Below are 26420 nucleotides of genomic sequence, written 5' to 3'. Positions count from 1 at the left end.
TAATATCCTATTGACTAACAGAAAAGGTCTTAAAAATTAATGAAGGAGCTTCATAGTTAATTTTTTTTTGAAATAACAAGTGCTTAATATTAATTATGATTACATTGAAGGTAGTAATTCATCTTCAGAGTTAAAAAAAAAAAAGGGTAAAATGTTGAAAAGCAGTTGAGGTAAACTTACAATTATTTTTGTTTTTTTGAATAATATTATTATTTTGTGTTCATTACAAAACAAAAGGAAAAGGTGTAGTGTAATGGCAACACACAGCCCGTGTGTGTGGGAATCAAAATACATTGGAAACAAAAGAACGGACCAGAATGCGCTAAGCAGACCCACGGACGCCATACACCTCACGTGAAAAACCTTTCGCGCATCTCATCGAATCACGCACACGCTATTTAACTCGGGTGCCCTTCTCATCCAGCGCTGAGCAGTTTAAATAAATAAATATAGAGTATTCCACGTGGCGGGTCAATTTGTTGACCCCACTTAATCGGCAATAATCCACGCCTGTCTGAACTCTGAGCAGTGGTCCCGCCTGATTAGAGCCCTAAACGCTTTTATTTATTTACTTTAAGAAATCTCGATTTTATTAAAGTAATTTCCTAAGGCTAATCACTCTCTGTGTTTTCGAGGTGTCTATAAAAAGCAAAGATTTGTCCGCGGAAAGGGTTCACTTCTCTTCTATCCCAAGTCCAAACACTCCTTTTCATTAGAAGGAGAAAAGGGCAACAGCACCCTCTTTCTTTCTTTCCCTCTACTCTCGGCTTTCCCTCTTCCGAGAAAATTTTTACTAGATTTTCTTTCCAATTTTTCTCTGTTTCCTACGCGTGAAAGCGATTACTCAAACAGGCGCATCTCCGTAAATATATACTCCTGTTTTCTTTTCTCTTCCTCTTTCGAATCGCTTTCTCATTCTCTGTGATGGATTTGTTTAATTTTGATAAAGTCAAAACTGAGAAAACAGGCTCTATACTATGGTACAATCACCTTCCAAGTTTAACAAAGCTGTTTCGATTAATTGAGTTTTGCCTTGCTATGGTGTTTCTCTCATGGATTTTCAATCGGCTTCCATTTGCCATCAGAATTTCTGGCGAGTTCTTCATGAGAATCGCTGGAGTAATCGCCAGTCCAATCTTCGTTTTCTTGCTCTGCAATGCTATCATTGCTACTCTCATCGTCAAATCTGGCAGATTCTCCGGCGAGAATCCCTCCACAGACAATGCTGAGACTGAGCTTTACGAGGAGCTGTTAAAAAACAACGAAAATGGTTGTTCCAAGTCATTGTCAGAGAATCCTTCCACTCCTTCGCATCCTCCATTTCACGCAACCAAGGAGATTGAGTACCAGGACAAAGAGATTATCTCTCAAGTTAATGTTATCACTCAAACAGGCAAAAATAACGATGGTGCTGTTGAAATGGACTTGTACTCATTTTCTGATTCAGACTCAGAGACGGATTCTGACAATCCGAGAGTTTATCGGAGGTCGAAATCGGAGAAGCTAGAGAAGAAGTGCTCTGAGAAGGCGAAAGAGAAGAAGCTGCAACGATGGGAGACAGAGAAGCGCATGAATGCTGTGAAGTCCACCAGCGGCGAGGGTTTATGTCCAGAGGATGAATTGAGTGGCGAGGAATTTCAGCGCGCCGTAGACGAGTTCATTGCCAAGCATTTGAGGTTTCGTCGCCAAGAGTCTTTGGCTGTTGTTCCTCAAAACCAGAGCTCAATCGCCGAAATTGAGAAAAAATGAAAATTTATAATTAAAATTAAAAACCGGATTTCCGTTTTCCTTTTTCCCATCTTTTGTACAGGTAATTTCTCAAGAAGGTGGGGGGCAGTGCTGAAACTGTGCTTCTGGTTTTTCCAGATCTGATGAGTATAATGAAAATTAAGTGGGTCCATGTTATATTAAACGTGGAAGATCAGAGCTGTGTGTTTTGTGATAAATCATGTGCGAGCTTTGCTTGTGATTTGCCTTTGGTGAATAGATAAAAAGATTCTGAAATTCCCCAAGCAATGCTTATCTGGTTGGTCGTGACATAGTGGAAATGGCAATATAGGATTGCAATTTCTGATAGCTCCTGAAATCCCTTTTTTTTCTTTTTCTTTTATTTATTTATTTTTTAAAAAGATATCTAGTGTTGGGGTGGTTCAAGTCTTCTAAATCTCTTAAACTGAAAATATACATAATATACGGGATGGTTTTCAAGTCATCTTAAAACAAGAATATGAACCATATATTTTGTCTGTGCAAGTTGATTAATGATGATATATGGAGAAAGAATGTATTGTTAAAAGCAAAATTTTAGAATTTAGACTGCACTTGTAAGATTGATATTTAAATTGAGAATCATGCCAATGATAAGCTAAATTCAGTTCTTTTTTTTTCAACTTAAAAGGGTAAAAACCATTAAAACGTTAATTTTTGAAATTATAGTTAAGAAAGACAATGGAAACGATGAATCAATTGATAGAAGAAGTTAAAGGCATGCAGGGTGAAAAAATTTGGTGAGGACTGATGAGGGTTTTGGGTTTGGCATTTGTTGGAAGGAAGACAAAGTTGGAAGGAAGACAAATGGTTTTACGACTTCAACATTTGCCTTTATTAATTACCTTTCTCGTAAGATTTTCTATCTGCTTTCTTTCTGTCTAACAGCAATGTCCCCACTCACAATAATAGTAATAATTATCCTTTGCTTTCTGTTAATTTCTAGTGGGTTTTAGCTCCAATCATCATTTAATTATATGATAATCATTCCCCTTAACTTTCACTATCCCTATAATCTCACAATAAAAAAAAAAAAAAAAACTTTTCTTTTCTGTCTGGAAGATTTTAGAAGCTTAGCAGCTAGATAGCATTGTTGTTTGGAATCAGATCACCCATTAAATCCAAAATTTTAATTAATAATCTTCTTTTGCTCTGTTTTTTGCTAGAACAGTCATGATTACTTCCACCTGCAAATGCCCTTTTGAATTATAAAAAGGATATTTAATTAATTTAAATTACCCAGTAACTTTTGCTTTCACTAATGTTTAATGCCCTCCACAAGGACATGTCAAGCACCTTTCCTTCTCTCTTTTTTTTTTTCACTTGATTTGCTTTTGACATTTTTTGACATCGTTAAGTGTTAGTGGAGAAATGTGTATTTTTATTTTTTTTATTTTTATATATGCACACTTATATACAAGCTTTCTAATGTAGCTGCTTGCTGTTATCCATTAGTTAGGGTTTTTTATTTTTAAAATTTTTTTTTTTATCCAAAAGAAGAGATTTGTTGGATATATTTATATAAAAGAAAAGTCTTTTGGCCTACAAATGCATCTGCACATCCAAAATTAGTATTTTGATTTCAAAACAAGTGTATAAATCCGCCGGATCATGAGTAGTGGTGAGCCTGAGCTACAGCTACATGATTGTTTTCCATTTGCCTGATGAGTTGAGAGAGGTGAGTCACATAATGATTCCCAACAACTTTAACCCACTTGTAAATTCAAAATCATCAGTTGCTCAAATTCAAATCTGCAACTGCTACATGTCTCTCTCACTCTTAGACCCAATAGGGTCTATTAGATTCATGCCTTCACACTTGTACTTGCTCCTACTTCCCATGGGAAAATCTACAGTTGGGGCCATATCCGTAGGTTCTAGTTTGAGATGACAAGTGATAAATGTGTTCATAGAAGACCCCATAAATACACCAAAGCTGATAAAAACAAAAATAAAAGAGAAAGAATAATACATATATGGGACTATTGTCATAGTCTCCCTAGCTATATAGATTTCATATTAATTATGTGAGCTTGGCATACCAATTCTTCGTTTCAAATTAATAATATATAGACAAAATGTTTCATATGATTTTAACATATATTATTAAAGATTCATCACTATATCATTATATCGGTATGTCAATAAGTGTTTATTCATTTGTGAATTGAGTTTCTTCTCTTATTTGATTAAAAAAAAAAAACTCCTCTTTTATATATTTAATTTAAAATAATAAAAATAAAAGAAATTAATTTAGAACCTGCTTGACAATTTTGGTTAAAATCTGCGTTTTGTAAAAGTGTTTTTTTAAAATATTATTAAAAGATTAACTTAAAAATTAATAAACTGTAATTTTTTTTTTCACCGTGGGCTCGAATTGATAAATTCGTCTTTAACACTATTAGATATTGAATTTGAGTTCCAATCCAACGTACGAATTATTTGTTTTGCAGAGGCGTTCATTGTCACTTAAACGTTATCTATTCGTGCCATTAATTCAACTTCTTTCCTACTATCTATCAATAATTCTCCTTTTTTTTTTTATATTTTAATTATTGACCCCAAAAAGATATGTAGAGCTAGGATAGTTATTGTATGGCCTAATGCTAGACACAGGGGCAGAACAATATGAAACATTATGAGCTGTCTCAATAATTTTTATTGCTTGTTATGGAATAAATAATAAAAAAATATTTGATTTTTTTTTATTTTTCACCATATATTTAATAAATTTTTATAATTTGGCATCCTATTTATTTTTAGTTTAATCATACTTATATTTTTAAATATATAATATTGATTTCTTCAAAATATAAAAACAAAGAGTGTGATTAATTTTTAAAATTGATTTTATATTTGACATTAAATCAATGGTAGAGCTAAAAATTTTATTTAGTGGAGTCATTTATTTATTTAGTTAATTTTAATTATATAGATAATTATATATAAATCAATAGACATATCATAATATATATTAAATTTTTAATCATTAAAATCTGAAATAATTTTAAATAAAAAATTAATTTCAAAAAATAAATTTTAATAATCAAAACATTTTACAAATATTTTAATACATTAAAATATTAAAAGATGATTGCAAATTAAGAGTATTTTTCTTGTTATTTATGTTACCTAATAGAATTTAAACATAAAATATTTTTATGTATTCTCAAATTTTTATGTATCATATAAAACATTAACAACAAAATTTTATAAGTAAATTATATAGTTTCTTTAGAAAGAAGAAATTACATAGATACTCGAATTCTTTTTATATATATTAATTTAAGATATAAAATTGACTTTTTTTTAACTAATTTTAATAAAAATTTATTGAAAACTATATATATATATATATATATATATATATATATATATATATATATATATATATATATATATTTTTATTTATTTATTTATTTATTTATTTATAAAGTTGAGTGGTTGAATTGATTATATTGAAGAGCATGTAATTTCATTATTGTGTTAACACCAAAGAAAAATTTTCTAGCTTGACCATAAAAAAAAAAAATCAACTTTTGGTATTAACAATCAATTCTACAAAATAAATGCTGAAATTACTCGATATGCAACGTATATATTAGAATATAACAATCCCAAGTCACATATACTCATTACTCTTAATCTTGTTGCAAAAATTAAGAGTGCAAATTGTGAGTTATGCTTTGTATATAAAGATAAAATTAACTTTTGACAATATTGTTGTCAATAATTTTTTTCAGTAATCATAATTTTATTATAAAATATTAATAGTCAAATTTTTTTAGTAATATGTTGATATAAATTTATACCGATAAATTTTATACTTTTACATGATTGTTAAAAAGAATTCTATCTACCCATTCTCAATAAGATCTCTCCTTTTTTTTTTTTTTTTTAATATCATAATCTTTTAATTGGGAAAAACTTAATGAGAATAAGTATAGTCTAACACAAAATTATTGGAATAAAAAACACCAAAATTTAGAAACTAATTAAGATTGCCTTTTGTGGTTACCTATTTTATGACAGAGTAAGACTTTTTAAGCTATATTCAAATATATATGTCTAATCAATTTATTAATTTATAAATGTTATATTATTACTTAAAATTATGATAGATCCCATGTATATATATATATATATATATATATAAATACATATTGGTAGTTTCAATTTTGATTCCTTAATAATAAGTGTCTAGATGATATCTTCATAGAAGTACTTCTCAAAAGCTTTGATATGATCTGCCTGCAAACATATGGCAAGAACCAAGGATCCATCCGAATCATGACTAGGCACAAGGAATGCATCTCCATCAAAATCAACACTTCCTAGTCCCATATAAATTTCCTTTCCCCACCCAAAATCAAGACCGTATATTGGCAACGTTAACCAGCTGACAAGTAGTAGATTAGGATTGCCATAAAAAGGCCCTTCATCAGTACCTTGCAGAGCATAAATGTCTTGAAACTTGGTCAAATCTTGCTGATTCTTGCAGAAGTCAATCGCAGAGTTAATGTATTCACTCGTCACATTCTGGATTGCATCTCTTATTTTGCTTGAGGCAAATCCCAAAGGCTTTGATACAAGCTCACCAGAGTTGCTCACTGCAATCACGTCAAGAATAGCATTGCCAAAATACCCATCAGGCAAAGGTGGTTGCATACGTTTTCTTGAATCGATACAAATACCCATAGCAGTTGGTTGTTCAGGTTTGTGCTCGCGAGCTTTGCATGCAGATCTCCATACGTGAGCAGTCAAGGTCTCATATCTGGTATAACCTCCACCATTGTCCATACTTTTGCTCTCATTAGCCTTGCTCTTTAGCTTCTCAACTTGGGCTTTTGTTATCTTTAGCTGGGAAGCACTTGTTTTCTTTCTTCTTTCTTCCGAATTATTTGATTGCCCAATCAAGAGTGGTAGTTCATCGAACTCCTTATGATGAAATAGCGTCCCAGAAATTGGAGGACCCCCAGCTCGCAAGACCTTTCGATCAAAAAATGGTCGTGTGCCTAATTGCTCACCACGAGCAATACGAGCCCACTCAGAGATAAAATGAAGTGCACTTTGCCCATCAACAACAACATGAGACAAAGTTAAACTAATGCTGAAACCACCACAATGGAACCTTGTAACTTGCACTAGCAATAAAGGTATTTCATGCATTGGAAGAGTATAGTCTACATGTGGGATGAGGTGTTGGTACTCTGAAAATTGTGAAAAATCACCAAAATCCTCTAGTTTTGATTGAGATTCAGCATCAATAAACGTGACGCCCATGGCATTGCAATCAAGCTCAAGGCGGCCATGGCCAATCCAGTGTAAACGACCAGCAAGTGGATAAAAGGCCACCAGCACGCGGCTTAAGGAGTCTTTGAGGATATCGACAATGGAAGTGAATGGTTGAAGCCAATTTGAAAGAGATGGTTTATAGAAGTAAATAGTGGGGATATGAGTTATGGTTCCAATTTGATCCAATTCGGAAAGGGAAAGACGGCCAGTCTTAGTTTTGGCATTTGGTTTAAGACTGCAGGAGCTCTGGATGCTCACAGACATTGATATGTGATAGTTAAAATAAAAATAAAGTAAGAATGGCAATGAAAGAGCATAAACAGCGATATTTAAAGGCAGCACTGAAGATAGTATTTTCTTGAAACGAAATTTTCGTGACTTCGATATATATATATATATATTGGAAATATAGTAATTGGTATTAGGTGGATGGAAGAAGTTGTACGTTACAAATCCAAAAAGCCTTTTGGATGTAATCAATGGTTTTTATCTTCTTCTTCGATATGTTTTCAATTGAGATGCTCAGGTGTAGCTCATGCCTTGATTTAAACAACTTTTGCGATTCCCTATATGTTTGTTTTCAGGTTCATGGGCTTCACGAGTTCACTAGCTGTATATGAAAATCTAACGTAATGTCTATTCTATATTAGAAATAATTTATAATTTTTATTTTTTTATTTAATTTTAAATAAAATAAATTATTATTATTAAATTAATTTTTAATTAAAATTTTTTTCTCATTTAATTTAATTTGAATAAATTTTTATTTATTATAATAATAATTTTTTAATTAATTTATAGTGTAATTAATTAAAATATTTATTTAATTTTTTTATACATATATTAAAGTAATTTTTATGATTACTTCGTTTAAAATATAATAAAATTATTTTATTTAAAAAATAATTTAAATATTATGAATTTTTTATATTTTATCTAATAATTTAAGTAAATTGATATTTTTTTAGATCACATAAAATATATTATATTTATAAAAAAATAATATTATTTAAAAATATATAAATATAATATTTTTTATTATTAATATAATAAAATATATTAAATTACTAATAATGAATTGAATTATTTAATTTTAATAATAATAATAATAATAATATATAACATTATTATTAATTAAAAATAACATTTTATTATATTATTTTTTGAAAATACTATATCTTTAAATTTTATAAATTGTAAATTTTTTTTAATTAATTTGATATATTTTTTATAAAATAATTTATCTCATAAATGATTATCCTTTTACATAAATTTAAAATATAAAATAAATATATTTCATAAAAATTAAAATTTTAAAATATCATCATTTTCTATTAATATAATAAGTGTTAAAAATATATGTTATTTTTTAAAAAACAGACCCAATAATTTTAATATTGTAACTTTAATTTTTTAATCATCTTTATTTGTAACTAAATTTTCGATGTAATTATATTTATAATCTATTTTTGAAATTCTATTTTTTATAATTGAAATATAATTTATGTATAAAAAATTAGATATTTAATTAAAATTTGAAAATAATTCAATTGAAAATTAATAAAAATAAAATATAAATAATTAAAATATTAGTTATAATTGCATTCGGTATATAATTATGATGAAATAAAATATTTAAAAGTTTAAAAAATATTAAATAAAAAATTTATAAAAAAAATAGTAATTAAATAAATATTAATTAAACATATTTAAATAAATAAATTTTGAGAATGAAAACTAATAACTTTTGAAAGAAATAATAAAACAATAAAGTAAATAAAAAAAAATTGAAAGCACTTAGATGAAATGTGTCACGACCCAACCTATGGGCCGGACCGGCACTAGGACCTGGGCCAGCCTAAAGCCCCCGAGGCCCGTAGTAAGCCTTAACTGTTCATTTACCCAATTCTGAGGCCCATTGGGCCCAAATTCAAGAAACCAAACGGACAGAGTCCTGCCATAAAATGGACTTTCCAACGGGGAGTTTTTGACTCACCCGACCTGTAAACACAATAAATACTCAATTGGGGAGCTCAGCTCACCCTCCACATACTCATCAACATAAAATAAATGGGAGCTCAGCTCCCTCATCCAATCCATCAAACATACATAACATATTTAAGTTTACAGGTCCAACATGATAAAAATATTACAGACCAAATTCAAATAAATACTGCTAACACATGCGGAAATTCTAGGAGTAATTAAAATTACACAAACATGGATAAACAACCTGCGAAGGATAAAAGCAGGTTAACCCAGAACAAAATATCCTCCGTGGCTGTAAAATTTTTTGACCAGGAGTTAGCGTTAGACTCAGTGAGTAAAATATCAATCTTAACTATAATCTCTATAACTATCTCAAACTAATGCAACTGTAGAGTGAAATGCAACATTAACATCATATTCACATCATAGCATCAAAAGGTAATTTGGAGCACTCACACACCTGTAACATCATTCATAGTATATGGGAGCCGATCCTATCTGACTCTCTTAAATCCAACTGGTGCAGTGAAGAACTCATTTCGGACTTCCACTTAAATACCAAATCGGGTCCCAGTGAAGAACTCAAGCCGTGTCTACCCGAAGGACCGGTCCCATGAAGAACTCAAGCCGTGTCTACCCGTCCTATCCATAGTCCACACCACATCACACGCACGCCAACGCACGCACACCGCTGCTCCAAATTACCACAACAACACTCATGGCACATTAACGCTTATCAATGCAACATAATTCGTGCCTAGAGTTTAACTACATAAATATATGCATATAAGTGATGCATGGGCATGTCGAACATATAATAATATCGAAATTACGATTAAAATTAATATTTTACTCACAAACTTGACGACAAATTACCGTGGACGGGCGGAGGAAGAAGGTCATTCGGCTCACACGACAATTATATTACAATTATTTAATACTGATCGACTCAATACAAAAAAAGAAAAAGATCAAGTACGTCCTAAGTCGTAGTTTAAAATCGTGAGTCTCCTATACCTAGGACCTACCCAACTGAAAAAGGGCTAAAAACCCACTTCAATATTCACAAACCATACAACAACAATTCAATCATATCACACAGCCCCTCTCCCGCCCATCAAATCAATCATCCATCACAATACGAAAATTTCAATTTAGTCCTTATTATTGATCATTTTTGCAAAAACTGCCCAAACAAGCTCTAAAAATTATAAAACTTTGCCCCACGGTCCTTAGCAATATTACTAAGCTATTGCAAAAAGAATCGTAATTTTCTAAGCTACCACGAATATTTTATGGATTTTTAATCCTATTTAAGCACTAGAAAATTACGAAAAAGCAAGGTTCGGGTTTACCTTTGCCGATTCCGACTTCGGGAACGCTCGGGACGTCTGACAATGGGGGGCTAGCCAAAACCTCGGTCCAATTCGGAGACTTTTCGTGCATGGTCCATTCGCCCGAAATTTGCAGACTCGGTCAACTGTCGAATTTCCGCGAATCGAGGATACCTACACGAAGCCCATAACACGGGGGTTAGTACATAAATTTTTCAGAATTTTCTAAGCTCATTTAATGCTCGAAATTACACTGCGAAGTTCCGTGGGACCCACCGAAAAACGTTGTCGGAAAATTTTGAAATTAATATCCCGCGAAGCTCTCGTCGAGTGGAGCGTGCTGGTAGCCTCGGTTTTCTCGTGGGATTCACGGTTTTCGAGAAATCTAGCCCAAAAGTCGAAATGGGCGAAAATCTTCCCGAGCAAAAATCGGACAATCCGCTCGATGGATTTCGGCGTTCTTGGTGTCTATGGAAAGCAATCGCCGAGTAGATGATTTTAGACACAAGACCCGGTCCAATCGGTGGCGGATCGGCGGATTGGCCGAGAACTGGAGCGACGCGCGCGCAGGGGAGAGGAGGAGAGAGAAAAGAAAGAGGAAAGAGAGAGACGCGCGCGGGAGAAGAAAAAGGAAAGGGAGCCGGTTCGATTCGACCGGTCCGATCCGGTCCGGTTCGATTCGGCCGGTTCGATTCGAAATACAAAATTTTGAATTTTTACTCTGCCTCGGGACCGAAAACGAGGTCCAAAAATTCCGAAAAAATTCCAGAAAATTCAGAAAAATACGTAGACTCCAAATATATTTTTAGTTTTGCCACGTGGTCTTTAAATTAATTTTTAAAAATCATCAAAGTTTATATTTTCGGAAAATCGAACCCGATTTTTAAAATCCGAAAAATCTCAAAAAAATTCCTAAAATTTAAATAAAATTTAAATATCAAAAATACTCATAATTAATAAAATTTTGGGGTGTTACAAAATGAAAATACTTGGTGAGAGAAAAATTATTGATGTATATAAAATATCTCATATGACATGTTATATATAGACAAATAAATGAAAATCATTTAAATAAAAATTTAATTTTATAATTAAATATTATTTAATTAAAAATTGGTAACCAAAGTATTTAAATTTAATTTTTATAGCACTAAAATATTTCTTATTTACTTGGTCATGTTAATTCAATTGTCATAATAATAATAATAATAATAATAATATTATTATTATTATTATTATTAATTTTAGAAAAATAAAATAAAAATAATATTAAATTATTAACATAAAAAATAATACATATTAATTATAAATAAATTAAATCTCTATATTTAATTTTTATAATTTTTTATATAGACTATATTTTTTATCTCTCAAATTTTTTAACAAAGATTTTATAATAAAAATAATAGAAGATATAATAATATAATAAAAATATATATTAAAAGTATAAAATATTTTAAGGTTGATTAAATTATATGATAGTTTATTATGAGATTATGAATTAATGGCTTTTTTTTAAAAAAAAATAAATGGCTATCAGTGATCTTTTATTATTATTATTATTATTTTAAATTATTTTTTATTTTAAACTATTATTATTATTATTATTATTATTATTATTATTATTATTATTATTATTATTATTATTATTATTATTATTATGTAGGGTGACATGTGATAAATAATATAGCTGACCCTAATAAATTTTTAAGATAAAAGTTTAGTTGAATTGAATTGAGTTGAATTGAATTTATAAAAAAATAATATAAATAATTTTTAAATATTACATTTAATTACAAAAGTATTAATTTCTAAAAATCAAATTTTAATAAAAATAATAATTTAAATCATAAATATTAAAACAGTATTATAAATAATAATGATAATTAAAAGAGAAATGAAAAAAAAATTAAATAATAATTAGTATAAAAGAGATTTATTAATAGAAAATGATACGTGACAAACTTTTTAAGAAGAGTGATACGTAACATTCCCTTTAGAATACCTTCATACTTATATATATATATATATATATCTTTTTATAAGTTTAAGATGAATGAAAAACTTATCAACCCGATTCTTCAACTCTCACCACACATAATGTGTCTATTAGGATTCATAATAAATTTATAAGTTTAAAAGAAAATTTCTCCATGATCAAATTAGAATTATAATAATAGTAATTTTTAATTTCTCAATTTTTTTATCACTTCAAAGTTAAAATTTCTCCATGATTAAATTAGGATTATAATAATAGTAATGTAGACCATTATTTTATTTTTATGATGAGTATGTGCATTGAGATCGTGGGAAACCCGATGATAAAAAATTATATGACTGTAAAATGTAATTGGAGGTATGGAATTGAATTATTAATTTCGTGGCATGATCTTAAAAATAATAATAATAATAATATGTTTTTAGGCACATAGGGCTCAATTAAACTTAATTAGATCCATTTAAGAACTATCCATATTAAATTTAAACAAAACAAAATTTAATTTAAATCAAATTAATTTTAATATGACCATGAAATCCTTAGTTCAGATTTCGCCTGACACTGCTCTTCTTGACAAAGAGCTTAAAGACCCCAACGAGCAAGAGAGGCACGTGCCCAGTATAAATCAATTCTTGTGTTATGTCATCCCGTAGATATTATTGCTTTTGACCTTCACAGGGCCCAAAAACTAAAACCATGATAGAGGCTATACCACTACTGGGAAAAATGGATCCTGATAAATCCATGTTTTAAACAGCTAGAACAACAAAAGAACCCTTATTCCAAAACACCATGATGCCTCTCGAACTTCCAATTAATTCAATTGCTAACCAATGGAAATCGTAAAAGCCTCATATTTTGCGAATCATGGACAATGATACAAATTCACCCTGTCTCTATTATAGACGATACATCAAACTTAAGGCAAAACAATCAAGCTCTTCAAATGAGATTTCTTCTTGACACCTCATAGGCCCCTTGAGTTCCATGAGAAAACAAAGAGCATTCGTTTGAAAGCTGGGAAGAATGATAGATGAGGAGAGAAGGAATTTCACCTTGAGCTACTAAATAACAAAACTGAAGCCGCAACCTGCTGATTAAATGAATTCTTTATACTTGTTCCGATCTTCAATGATTTGCTTCACTAAATGATCAATAAAGTGAGATTCATTCCCTTCAAAAATGAGTCCAAGATTTTTTTCCTACTTCCAATGTTAAAACAACTTCATGATGTTTGATCATTATCTAAAGTCAAAGAACCATGTTGCATATTCATCCACCTTATTTTCACTGTCTGAAGTAGATAAGAAGGATCTAGATTTGCTTTTCTTGGGTCTTCTTTTCCACCATGGGATAGCTTAGGATACAGGCCATAAAGATCTTTTATTGGGCGAGATTTCTTTCTAAGCATTAGAATTCTGTTCACCTTGAAATGGGAAAGGGGGACATCTATATCAAGACTTGAGGTTTCTATAGGCCTACTACAAATGGGCTGTGGGCTAGGCTCAATTGGAATGCATCTCGATTGGGATAATTTGGTTATCTATGGTTAGAGGTGTGAAAACGATAAGAGTCCTGCCTTTGTTCACAAAGTCTTCCAAATTTAATGTTGTAGTATGGATATAAAAAGTTGTCTTGTTCAACATTTCAAATTCAAAATTAGAGTTTCCAACGTTGTGAGTTGTCAAACCTGGAGAAGATGGAGATATTTCTTGAATTCCACTGCCATAATTACGAGCCAAGGCATCTTGTGCAGGTTGGATTTCACGATTATGAGACGAAGAAGCATCAAAACAGGTTTGGCGGGTGCATTGTTGGCGAGAGATGTCCCTGCTTTTTCCATGCGAAGCATCCGTATTGGGAGAAATGAGGAAGTTGTCGCTAAGACGCTTGTCGCCAAGTGTTGAGAGAACAATGTCGATATCATTCGACGGATCAGCATCTCTAGGTGCCAGCGCCACATCATCTGATTCTTAAGCTGTGGAAGAGGTGGAATGACAATCAGTCTTTTGCCTTTGACAGAAGAGGCTCAAGGGGCCATAACATGGCTGTTCAATGGCAGAGATATGAAATTGGGTCTCATCTAGATCCACTGCAATGACTTTATTTACAAACTCCCGAGAATCTGAATTGATAAGCAAACGTGCAGAATCAAATTTAGACCTTGTTTGAGTGCTACTATCAATGGCGATAAAGTCTCCCAGTTTATTCCCTATCCATTGAAAGAAATCCAAGGTCAAGACATCCAAGGGAACCCCATAATAAGCGCACCCAAATTAGACGCTTACTTGCAAAGAAGAGGGACTTCTACGGGGTAATGTCAATAAACCATTGACTTAACCAGTCATGTTTATCTCTCAGAATACTCTCCATTTTTGTCCCATTTGGGAAGGGAAAGACGGCCAGTCATAGTTTTAGCCTTGGTTTCACTACGTAGGAGCTCTTGATGCTCACCAACATTGAGATGTGACAAGTGGAAAGGAAGATATTTGCCAGTGAAAGAGCATACATATAAGCAGCGATATTTAAAGGCCATTTGTATATAGAGAGTAGCATATTGAAGATATTTAGCTCAGTTTGGGCATATTTTCTTGAAACAAGTTTTACATGACTTTAATAGTGGAGATTCTGGTTTGGCTAGGCCACCTGTTTTACTCGTTGGTAACCATCCGTCCAAAGGCCAGATTCTAGGGACAGTCCTTGTTACTTGTAGCAAATCCATTGAAAAACATGTTATTTTACTTGGCACTATTTTACTTAAACTAAGTGAAATATACCAATTCAATATTGAGAAGGGTTTTTTTTTTGTTTTAATTAATGTTGTGCTTTGGACACTAGTTAAGAACAATTAAAATCATTTAATTATTTTAAAATTATATTTACCATGATAATTTTTTTTTATAATTAAAGATAAACTACAATTAAATATACATTATTTATAATAAAATTTTATTAGGTAAGTAAAACTTATAAGAGTGGAAGCAGATAAACTTGAGTTACTTTCGGAAATATTGTGATTTATGATTTTTTATTTTTTCTTTAGAAAGAAAAACATAAATACATTCGGTTAACATATTTTGCTTTTATTTTTTTAAGTTATCCAAAAGCATTTATGAAAAAAAATATAAGAATTTTGAAACATGAAAATGTGGATTTTTTTTTTCAATTATCTAAACTACTTTTCTTTGAATTGTAAACTGAAAGTTTTTTAACTATCATTTTACTACAGATTTTTAAATCACTAAATCAGTAGTTTGAAATCGTTTAAAATTTTTATTTGCATTTTATTTTTTACACAAGTTATACAATTTCAATTATATTTTATTTTTTAAAATTATTTTTATATTTTGAATATTAGTAAAGATATTTTAATAATTTTTATATTTATTTCATTATAATATATCATTTAATTAAACCAGAGAAGATTATTAAATTATTCTTAAATTAATAAATCACATTACGCTCAATTCAATCGCATATATAGAAAATTATTTTACTATCAAATTCTCGGAAATAGATCCAAATTCTTGGATATTTATTTTTGCAACCCATGATATATAGGAATTTTGCTTTTACATCCCCAACAAAGAAAAGCTAAATCAAGAAACAGAACACAGGCTAATATTGCACATGACTAAGCTAATTTATTAGTGAAGAATTAATCTTGGTCATCCCTTCTTAGTCATAGCCACAACCACATTGACAAATTCAGTCTTCTCTTTTCCCATGCGATTAGCTATGATTGCCTTGTATCGGCGGAAAACATCGTCGATGATTGCTTCCCCGAAGCCGAAGTGTCCAATAAGCAAGGGCTCAGCCACAGCTCTCATGCACTGAGCAACATTATATCCACTATCTTTAAATGCATCAGGGAGGTTAATTTCATTGTGATAAGCATCCCAATTGATTTCAAAAACCTCCAACCGATCAATGCTAAAAGACCCTTCCTTTCAGTCTTGGATTGTACTTCAAATGGGGATGGTGTATAATTAGGAATGTTGAAGGAATCTAATTTCTCTTCCTCAATGATTCCCTGCATCATTAACATATATAGCTCCATTAATTTCAATCATCATAAGATGATTTATTAAGAATGATTTTAGATTGTTTTGGTACATCCGATTTTTAATTAGATTTTGAGAAATTCTTACTTAAACCTAATTCATTATGAAGTTAAAATAGAAATATGAGGGATTCATATATTTAATAGGCGAATTTCACCATATATCATATATTATGTCTTAGGTTCATGGTAGATCAAGTCTAGATAAGAAAAATCTATATGTTGATCTCACAACTACAAATTAATTTACCTCAAAAACCATTTCTTTGAGAGCCATAGCCAAAAGCTCCCAAATGTAGCAGCACTCTTTGCTAGAAGGATCTTGACTTCTCCTAGCCAAAATTGCCAAAGACATACGACCTCCTGTCACCAATTCCTCCGAACGACAAGTCAAAAACGATGAAAAATCCCTTTGAAATTGGTCATAATATGCCTTGAGAACGCTTGGTGGACTGCCGCCAGCCATATAAATTTTCCCTTTGTTACCCTCCAGTCCATTAGGAACCTAAAGGAAAGCAGTATATATTAATTAATACACCATGAAATTACTTAATCGTCTTGTTTCTTCTCATTACACAGGTGTATCGACATCTCAAAACTAAATTGGAGGGGGAAAAAAGTTTAATGGTCCACCTTAGATAGCCATTGGCGACTATAAGACGAATAGACAAAATGCAGGCTATTGGTAGGGAAAAGCCTGCCATAAAAAGAACCAGGGACTCCAGTAAAAAAGAATGGCCCAGTTCCCGCTTCCAATTGTTTTTTCATTCTTCCTTGGAACCCTGGCAAGGACCTGAAAATGGTGTTGAAATCATTCCCCTGAAGGTCATTCAAGAACACTTGATATTCTGGGGATTGACGACCCAGCTTTCCACAAAGCTTGTCCACTACTTTGATGAGTTCAGAAACTGCAAGTAGAGTGTTTGGTCCTGAAGAACATCCCAGGTCCGCGATGGCTAGACTCTTTGGGTGGATGCTAGAGTAGAGGTTGGTCATGGCTTCCTCTGTGATAGGCTTTGTCATGGATATCACTTTTTGCTGCATTTAGTTTGAGCTAATTAATATCTTGAATTATTCATTCAAATAATTTAAACTATTAATGATTGAAATGCAAATGGGAATCAAATAAAAGTTGCAGCTGTATGATCATGTGATCTCATGGAGGAAAATATTTCTGTTTAGCTTAGAAAATGAAATTAATAGGGTGCTTTACCTACAAATAGATCGGTAGATGATATAGGATGCAGTCACAATCTTGATACAGAAAGATTCCATCATACCATACAATACATATTTAGAAGTATCTCTATCAGCATTAAACTTATTATATCTTTTTAAACAGGGCCATAATTATGTAGATGTGCCACTAATCATAATTATCTCTATAAGCTGGAATTTTAAGTTGATCTATTTGTTTAATATATTTTTAGAGTTTATAAGCGTAATATAATAGTTTTTCATTTGATACTATTTTCATATGAAATTGATTTTATACGTGTCAAAAGTAAAGATGTCTGATTCATGGATTAAAAAATATTAAAATTAAACTATAATGTAAACATATACTTATAAGCTAATTTAACCGCCTTACTTTCACTTAATTTTAAAATTCCAACATATACTCTTATTATATTATTATCAAATTCACGTTTTCTATTTAAAATAAAAAGATTATTATGTTCTCTTGAAAATTTTCCTTCTCATCGTATTCAGGGAATCCGTTCATTTCTTTTTTTATTTTTATATTTTATTTTTTAAATTGTACCTTATTTCAAGCATGCTTCTATAAATTATATAGTGATGTCCATTTTCATGATTATGTATAATACTATACATATCTAACATCCATCATTTTCTTGATATATATAATTTTTTTTCTTGATTAATTTATTTTCCTACACTAATTTAAATAAATTATTTACACTAATTTTAATAAATCTAAAAATCATTTCTATTAGTTTTTAATAAAATATTTGTTTATTAATTGAAAATTAAATTATATCATAATACGATTGAAAAAAATTAAGTTAATATTATTTATTATTTAAAAAAATATTTTAGTACCTTTTTGAGTTATTTTAAGAATGAATGTATTTATAAATTATATTTTATTAAATATGTTAACCGTTTATTAGTCATTTATAGTCGCTTTAATTAAATAATAACTGTTTAAAATTTTAAATATTTATAAATTTAAATTAGCTTATAAACACTAAATATAATTATCAGCTAATTTTAATAAGTTAAACTAAAAACTTTCTAAATCATTTACTATTGAATCAATTTATAGATAACAATATCCGTATCTTTAAAAATGTGTAAAATGAAAGCAATTCGTTGTATAACCTATAACTTCCAGTTTTTTGGGCTTGTTTCAACATTGAGGATGAAACACACACACACACATATGTATCTAAAGAATTTTAATTAACTATAATGGTTACTATAAATGCAACCCTCTACAAATGGAAAAATTTTAAAATAGCGACCGATACAATAAATTTATGATAGTAATTGATCATGGTAAGTTTCATATGGATTTTGTCATATTCAACAGTTAATTAATATATATCTTCTATACATAAAACAAATGTAACATGAGTAATGGTATGACATATTTTATCGACGTAGCCAAGTTTTATATCATTTCTTTTCCTTCGAAGAAATTATTAATAAAAACATTGTTTTGTATACCTTGTGAATTTATTACATGGAGAAGAAATTTTGAAAATAAGAATCAGATCATTTTAAATAAGAAATAAAATAAAATTAATATTAATTATATGTAATCAAGATTCTGTTAATGTATCAAGCTATTTGAAATTTAACATATGGGTATTGTGTACCCACATCGAGAGCAAATTCTCTTCCTCCAGAGCTTTTATTTATGGTCCCTGTGAAAACCGTGAGCATTTGATTCTTTTGGGAGAAAATTTTTTTTTTGTAGGAGTGAGTGTTAATGAGGGTCCAATTTTATTAATGGGAGATTTCAATTAAGTTCTTGGTGCATCTGACCGAAAAAGTGAGTGGAGTTTAGCATATGGCTAGGGAAATTTCAGCTTTTCCATTAGCAGTCCGTCTCTTGCTGATGCTGGGTTTACTCCTGGTTGCTTTATTGTGGCTATTGCGGCTCTTGGGTTTTGTTGTGTTGTTCTGCAGGATTTGTGGCCGAAAGCAGTGGTCCAAGCTGGTAATGCGGCTGTTGTTTGTGTTGTGGGTCTTCGGGATTTTTACCAAAAAAGTGTAATAAAAAATAAATTATACTAAAAAAATGTGAGTTTTAGAGTAATTATTAAAAATAGGTGAATTATACTAAGTTGGACGATTTGAGTGCGGGACGCTATTTAAAATAGCGTTTTTAAGGTGTGGACGCTATTTATAATAGCGTTTGCATCAAAAATTTTAAAAGAAAGCGGGATACTATTCAAAATAGCGTCTGATTTTTCTTTAAATAATAAATAATTAATTAAAAAAATTTTAAAGGTTGGACACTACTATAAATAGCGTCCAATTTTTTTTTTTAATTTTTAATTATTTATTTTATATTTTAAATAAAATATAAATATTATTTTAATAAATAAAATTATAATATTTAATATTATATATTATAATATTTTTATTATAAATATTATTTTTTAATTTAAAATTAAATTAAAATTTAATAAAATAAATAATTAAAATTAAATAATTAAATAATTAAAAAAATTTAAGAAAAGTTAGTTGCTAGTAGCGTCTAATTTTTTTTGAAAATTTTAATTATTTTATTTTATATTTTAAATAAATAAAAAATATTATTTTAATAAATAAAATTATAATATTTAATATCATATATTATAATATTTTATTATAAATATTATTTTTTAATTCAAAACTAAATTAAAATTTAATGAAATAAAAAATTAAAATTAAAAAAATACATAATAAAAAGCGTTTTAAGAAATGTTGGATGCTACTTACAGTAGTATCCAACTTTTCTTTTTTTTAATTTTTTTTTATATTTTAAATAAATTAAGAATATTATTGTAACACCTTCACTGTAGCAATTTCGTATATTCTACTGTTCTGGTGACCGGGGTCGGTCTGAACAGCTAGAACGTCTGGAAAAATATTTAAACTAAAGTGAGGAACTATAATTAACTCAAATATTAACAAGAAAAATATAGGAAAAATTCTAGAAATAAAATACAACCAAGTTAAATGAGCCGGTGTCCTAGCGATTGGTAACTCAGTGGGAAGTTGTGATCTTCGTGACTAGGAGCCCTAGACCCTGGAAAAAATTAATAAATTAATTATTTGGACTCCAGAGAAGAGTCATTGAGATTTCTATGGCATTAGAATGCCAATAAAATATTTAGAAAAATTTTTAGATCGGTATAGATAATTTTAGTCTGTTAAGCCAAACGGAGGGCATTTTGGTAATTTTGTCTTCGGAGATGATTTTTGACTAACTTGTCCAGTTAAGTAAATAATTATTATAATCTAAAATATGAATAAATATTGTTAAAAATTAAATTGAAAATGAGTAGAAAGGAAAAGAAAAGAAAATGAAAGAAAATAGGAAATATGACATCACATGATGTCATTAGTTAAGTCTCCACCAATCACAACTCAACAAGCCAATTAAAAGGGGATAAATTAGACAAAAATTGACAAACAATCTGCATCTTCAACCTTTGGGTAGCAAAAAACGTAGAGAGAGAGAGGAAAGAAAACTCTATGGAAGCTTGATCAAGCTTGAGCTAACCCACCAAATCACCTCCAAACCCTTCTCTTCATGAAAAATTGTCCATACCACTAGAGCAAGCATTGGACAGCAATTTGAAGAGGAAAAAGAAAAGTTTTGGCAAGCTTGGGAGTAGCTCCAACAAGGTTAGTGCCTATACTTACTTCCTTATCTTTTTAATCTTTGTTAGGAAGACAAATTAAATGAGAATTTATTGTAGAATTGAACAAAGCAATTATGTTGAAGTATGTATGAGAAGTGGCAGCCATGGGAGAAGGATGAGATTTGTTGATTTGTATGAATTGAATTGTTTAGAAGTCGTTTGTGATGAGAAAACTTAAGTTAGATGTTGAATTATGTGTTTTGGATGTGTTAGATGGCATAGATAGCATAAAATGAACACTTTAGAAATTAGGGTTTATGAAAAATTAGAGTTTTGCTTTTGTAATGATATATTAACATTGTAATGGTCAATTAGTGACCATTTGAATGTGTGTAAGGAGGAATTGAAGTGAGTAAGGATGTTAGAGTTGAACTTAGGCATGCTGCCCTTGGTAACCTGTAGGACTGGTTGTGAGTCCAGTAGGTTTGGGCTGTCATAAATGGAGTTGTATAGGTTCAATTGGTGCAAGCCTAATTAGACATGAAACTAGACTCATAATAGCACAACTTTGGTGAAGAAACCCTGTCCCGAAAACCAAACCAAGTTGACCTAAAAATTACCCTAATATGGGTGACCAACATGCTGTCCCTGGAAAATGACCAAATGAATAGTGTTTGTTCAAATGGTCATAACTCAGTGTAGAAAAGTTCAATTGATATGAAATTCTACCAGCAGAAATTTGAGACATAGCCCTACAACTTTCATGAAGAACAAAAATCCAAATTTTGACCATAACCTAGTCAAATTACCAACCAAACTTAGGTCACTAAATCTGCCAAAACCACTTTTGCCCAGAATTCTGGATTCTGTCTAATCTGGCCAGTTATGATAAAATGACCATAACTTGAGCTACAAAACTCCAATTGGAGTGATTTAAAAAGGAAATTAAAGAAGACACATAAAGGAACAACTTTGATGAAGAAAATATTGCCAAATTCCTACTGTACAAATGACCAATGGAGTAGTAAACTTAGTGCTTGAAATCTGAAAAGTGTAAAGTAACCAACACTAAGCTTTGAAATGGTATTGACAACCAATACCAACAACTTTAGAATGCAAAATGTGGTATCTTGGAGAACTTAGGTTCAATAAATTTATTATGTATTAAAAAGTTAACAATTTGAGTGAATAGTAATGTGAATAGAAATATAAAGACACAAAGTGTAAGAACTATATTGTTAAAGGGCAATTAAGGCCATAAATTTGAAATTCATGAAATGTTCATGGATTGCTTGAAACATGAAAAGTAAGTCACCTAATTGATGTGAATAGGTAGTTGGGGCTTATATGCCCATCACAAATAGAATTCATAAAATGTATAAATGAGAAAGGAAAAATGTTTTGAATACAATAATACATGTGAACCATTGTTTTGAATTGTAATCAATATGAATAATATAATGAATGAATAAATGAACCATATTAATGTATGAATGAGACATTAGTTCTTATTATTGTAGAAAGGAAAAATACTTTGAGTACAATAATATAAAAAGGATAATTAATGTGAATTGTGATCATATATATGATCAAATGAATGTATACATTATAATTGAAAATTATTATGAAATAATGAAGTCATAAAACACAATATATTAATATTTAATGATATTATGTGCCATTGTATTGCCTAGACATGTGTGTCAGATTGGATAGTTTGGCATGCTAATAAGGTATTGTTTTAGCAGTACTGCGAAAGGCTTTATACCTGTATTCATGGCTTTATACCCGTATTCATGGCTTTATGCCAACATTCATGGCTTTTATGCTTGATTATGTGTTATCATGGCTTTTTAGCCATATTAACTGCATACGTGGTTGACGTTCTACGTCCCATGGTATGATGGCCCGAGGCACTGTGGTGACCAGTGCCAACGACCCGTTATCCAGTTTAGTCAGCCTGTTGTAGATTACTTGGGCAGTCTAATTTATTAAAATAAGTTATGAATATTAGCAATTAAAAATACTAGAAAGTAAATAAATGAGAAGAAGTTCTGAAATAAATTAGATTAACTTCAAAAATTTGTTCCTTAGAACGATTTAAAGTAAATTAAACTAGTTCTAAAAATTTAAAATATTACGAAATGATTGTAAACAACTTAGAAAGTATCAAGGAAGTGATAAAAAGATTAGTAGAAGAATTATAACTTAAATAACATTATAAATGTGATTTTCATAAGAATATAAGTATAATTATAAATTTTAGATTTATTTGTACATTATATAAATAATTATTGTAAACTTATGAAAGAAGTGTTCTAGAGAGCAACATAAATGACGAAAGATATATTGTATGATAAATTTTATATAAACCCAGTAAAATTCTTGAGTATAGAAAACATGCTCCAATTATTTTTATTTGTATACATTATTTCTTGTTATATTATTGCATCACTAAGCAGCAATGCTTAGCGTGATGGAATTGTTTTCTCGCGCAGATACTGAAGGTAAAGCCCAGCGAATATTAAGTAGAGATTTTAGAGTTCTGATCTACAGAAGTGTTTGAAATATTCAAGATTGTCACCTCTTCAACAATGCATGTAGATATGGCCCATATAAGTCATTTGATGTATTTTGTATATTATGTAAATTATGAACTTGTGTAATTAGTTTATAAATCATGTAAATTTATGTAATTTGAAAATTTTTACATATGAATTGAGTATGAATGGAAATGCATGGAAATGATTATGAAATTAAAATATATGGATGAGATTTGAAATATGAGATAATTATGATTAACATGGATAAGATTTTATTGTGAAAACATTGTTGAATTTCAAGCAGGTAAACAGTGAAATACGTCAACTGATAATAAAATAGGAGAAACTCCACTAGTTTCTCCGTAGAAAAATAATTGATATTAAAATACAACGAGATTAAATTATTAAACGAATAAAGTAAGATGAGATAGAGTGCTCCGACACCAAATGTAGCACACCTCGCTCGGTTATACTGTAGCCAGGTGAGGGTGTTACAATTATTTTAATAAATAAAGTTATAATAATTAATATTATATATTATAATATTTTTATTATAATTTTTTATTTATTTTATTTTATTATAAAATAAAAAAATTATAATAAAATAAAAATTAATTATTTATAATATTTTTATTATAAATCTTTTTTATTTTATAATAAAATAAAAAAATTAATTATTTAATATTAATTATTATAATTTTATTTATTAAGATAATATTTTTAATTTATTTAAAATAGAAAATAAAATAATTAAAAAAAAAATTGGGCGCTACTATAAGTAGGTCTAACTTTTCTTAAATCTTTTAATTATTTATTTTTTTAATTTTAATTTTAATTTTATTAAATTTTAATTTAATTTTAAATTAAAAAATAATATTTATAATAAAAATATTACAATATATAATATTAAATATTATAATTTTATTTAAAATAATTAAAAATTTAAAAAAAAGTTAGACGCTACCATAAGTAGCCTCCGACCTTTAAACTTTTTTTAATTAATTATTTATTATTTAAAAAAAAGCTGTACGCTATTTTAAATAGTAAAATTGATGTACATATAATAATTTTTATTATAATCATTAATTATAATGAAATTCATGTAAAATCTACCATAATCAATTATTATAATAAAATTATTTTATATACATATCAATTTTATTATATAAGTTTTCGCCCCTATGTTTTATTCTGGTGTTTCGATTTTTTTTTTGAATTTTATTTTATTAATAAAATATTTTGCTTATTAAGAAAACAAGAAAGGAAAAGGCAGCAACGGAAATTAAGCCACAAGCAGAAGCATATATATACATGTTGGGATAATTCTATTAAATGAACAGAAATTACCTGAAGCAATGAGTTTTTAGCATAGCTGGACTCTCCCATTCCTCCATTCATATGAAGAACTTTAACTACTTCCATCTGTCTGTCTCTCTCTCTCTTGCATATGCCTTTTTCTTTGGTGTGCTTGTGTTTTGCAATGAGATCAGTCTGCCTCCATTTATAGGCTTAGGCGTACGTAAGTAGAGGTTGGTTGTGTTGTATTATTATTTGTTAATTAATATTTGAGGGATGATGGCTTCAATTATTGAGGTGCGAATTGTTCGTAAAAAAAAAAAAAAAATTCCATTTACATGTAGGATTTTCTGTCTTTTTTTTTTTTTTTTTTCATGTTTCTCATGTTTTTCTTACCTACACACCTCTTGTCCCACTTCCACGTAATTAGTATCTTTATTTATCTCTTTTTAAAAAATAAAAAACAAAATCGGAGCAGAAATCACAAAGGCGGCAAGGGGCCCGAATATTTTGAATTTTTTTTGGGATGCATTCAATTAAGTTATAAATTAATTCGGTTATTTATTAAATTATTATAAAATAATTTTAAATTAAATTTAAATCAATTTATTAATTATTTTGAATTAAAATACTAATTTTAAAAAATAATTCAATTATTTAATTGGTAATTTAAAATTTACATTAATCTAATCAAATTATAGGTTCATTATTATATGTTAACTTTAAAATTTGTGAGTTATTAAAGGAAAGTAAAATTGTAAAGAAAAAGAGAATTAGCAGAGAAAAAAATTCTCTCTAAAAGCTATGTATTCAACTACTCCGCTCAATTAAGAAGAAGCCTTATATATATATATATTAGAACTATTTTAAAATAAAATAAAAATAAAGAGCATCTGGTTGTTGAGGAAACAGCATGTACAATGAGATATTGTCTTGCTTAATAATACGTATGTTATGATATTTTTCTACTTATATTCATACACCGATTAAAGGTCCTTATAAATTTTTTTCTGATTTAATCAGCAGCATCCGACTTTATATTGAGACAGTGGACATAAAATAGATTTTAAGATATGATGAATCATTATCTTTAAAATATAATTGCCCTACTAAATTACTATAAAGTTATGATAAATATCTCAAAAATACAACCAAACTTGAAATTTACAAACAGCAACTTCTAAAATTTTTTCTTTAAAACTTTTTATACAAACAAAATTTAAAGAGACTATAAGAGAAAAAAAAAAAGAAATAGAAATAGTATATATGATATAAACAACTCATCAATATTTATAAATAATAAAAAGT

The 26420-nt window shown here is 29.2% G+C and overlaps 2 protein-coding genes and 1 pseudogene across 2 annotated transcripts; 1 reads left to right on the top strand and 2 right to left on the bottom strand.

Annotated features, from left to right (window-relative positions):
* Positions 1–924: 924 nt before the first annotated feature.
* Positions 925–1749, top strand: LOC110645355 (uncharacterized). The gene has a single exon (XM_021798482.2). It carries the CDS (start codon positions 925–927, stop codon positions 1747–1749), a length of 825 nt encoding a protein of 274 aa, XP_021654174.2.
* Positions 1750–5962: 4213 nt separating this feature from the next.
* Positions 5963–7407, bottom strand: LOC110645353 (spermidine hydroxycinnamoyl transferase-like). Its single transcript, XM_058138041.1, has one exon. The coding sequence runs from the start codon at positions 7324–7326 to the stop codon at positions 5968–5970; it is 1359 nt and encodes a 452-aa protein (XP_057994024.1). The 5' UTR covers positions 7327–7407; the 3' UTR covers positions 5963–5967.
* Positions 7408–15888: 8481 nt separating this feature from the next.
* Positions 15889–25252, bottom strand: LOC110652186 (S-adenosyl-L-methionine:benzoic acid/salicylic acid carboxyl methyltransferase 2-like; annotated as a pseudogene).
* Between the last annotated feature and the right edge of the window lie 1168 nt (positions 25253–26420).

This window comes from Hevea brasiliensis, chromosome 16, assembly GCF_030052815.1.
Source record: "Hevea brasiliensis isolate MT/VB/25A 57/8 chromosome 16, ASM3005281v1, whole genome shotgun sequence".
NCBI classification, from domain to species: domain Eukaryota; kingdom Viridiplantae; phylum Streptophyta; class Magnoliopsida; order Malpighiales; family Euphorbiaceae; genus Hevea; species Hevea brasiliensis.
Note: the sequence above shows the minus strand (reverse complement) of the source record. Positions and strands in the feature narration are given on the sequence as shown.

Coding starts and splice junctions, on each gene's coding strand:
- LOC110645355 (XM_021798482.2), top strand. CDS start 925: ATGGATTTGTTTAATTTTGATAAAGTCAAAACTGAGAAAACAGGCTCT.
- LOC110645353 (XM_058138041.1), bottom strand. CDS start 7,326: ATGTCTGTGAGCATCCAGAGCTCCTGCAGTCTTAAACCAAATGCCAAA.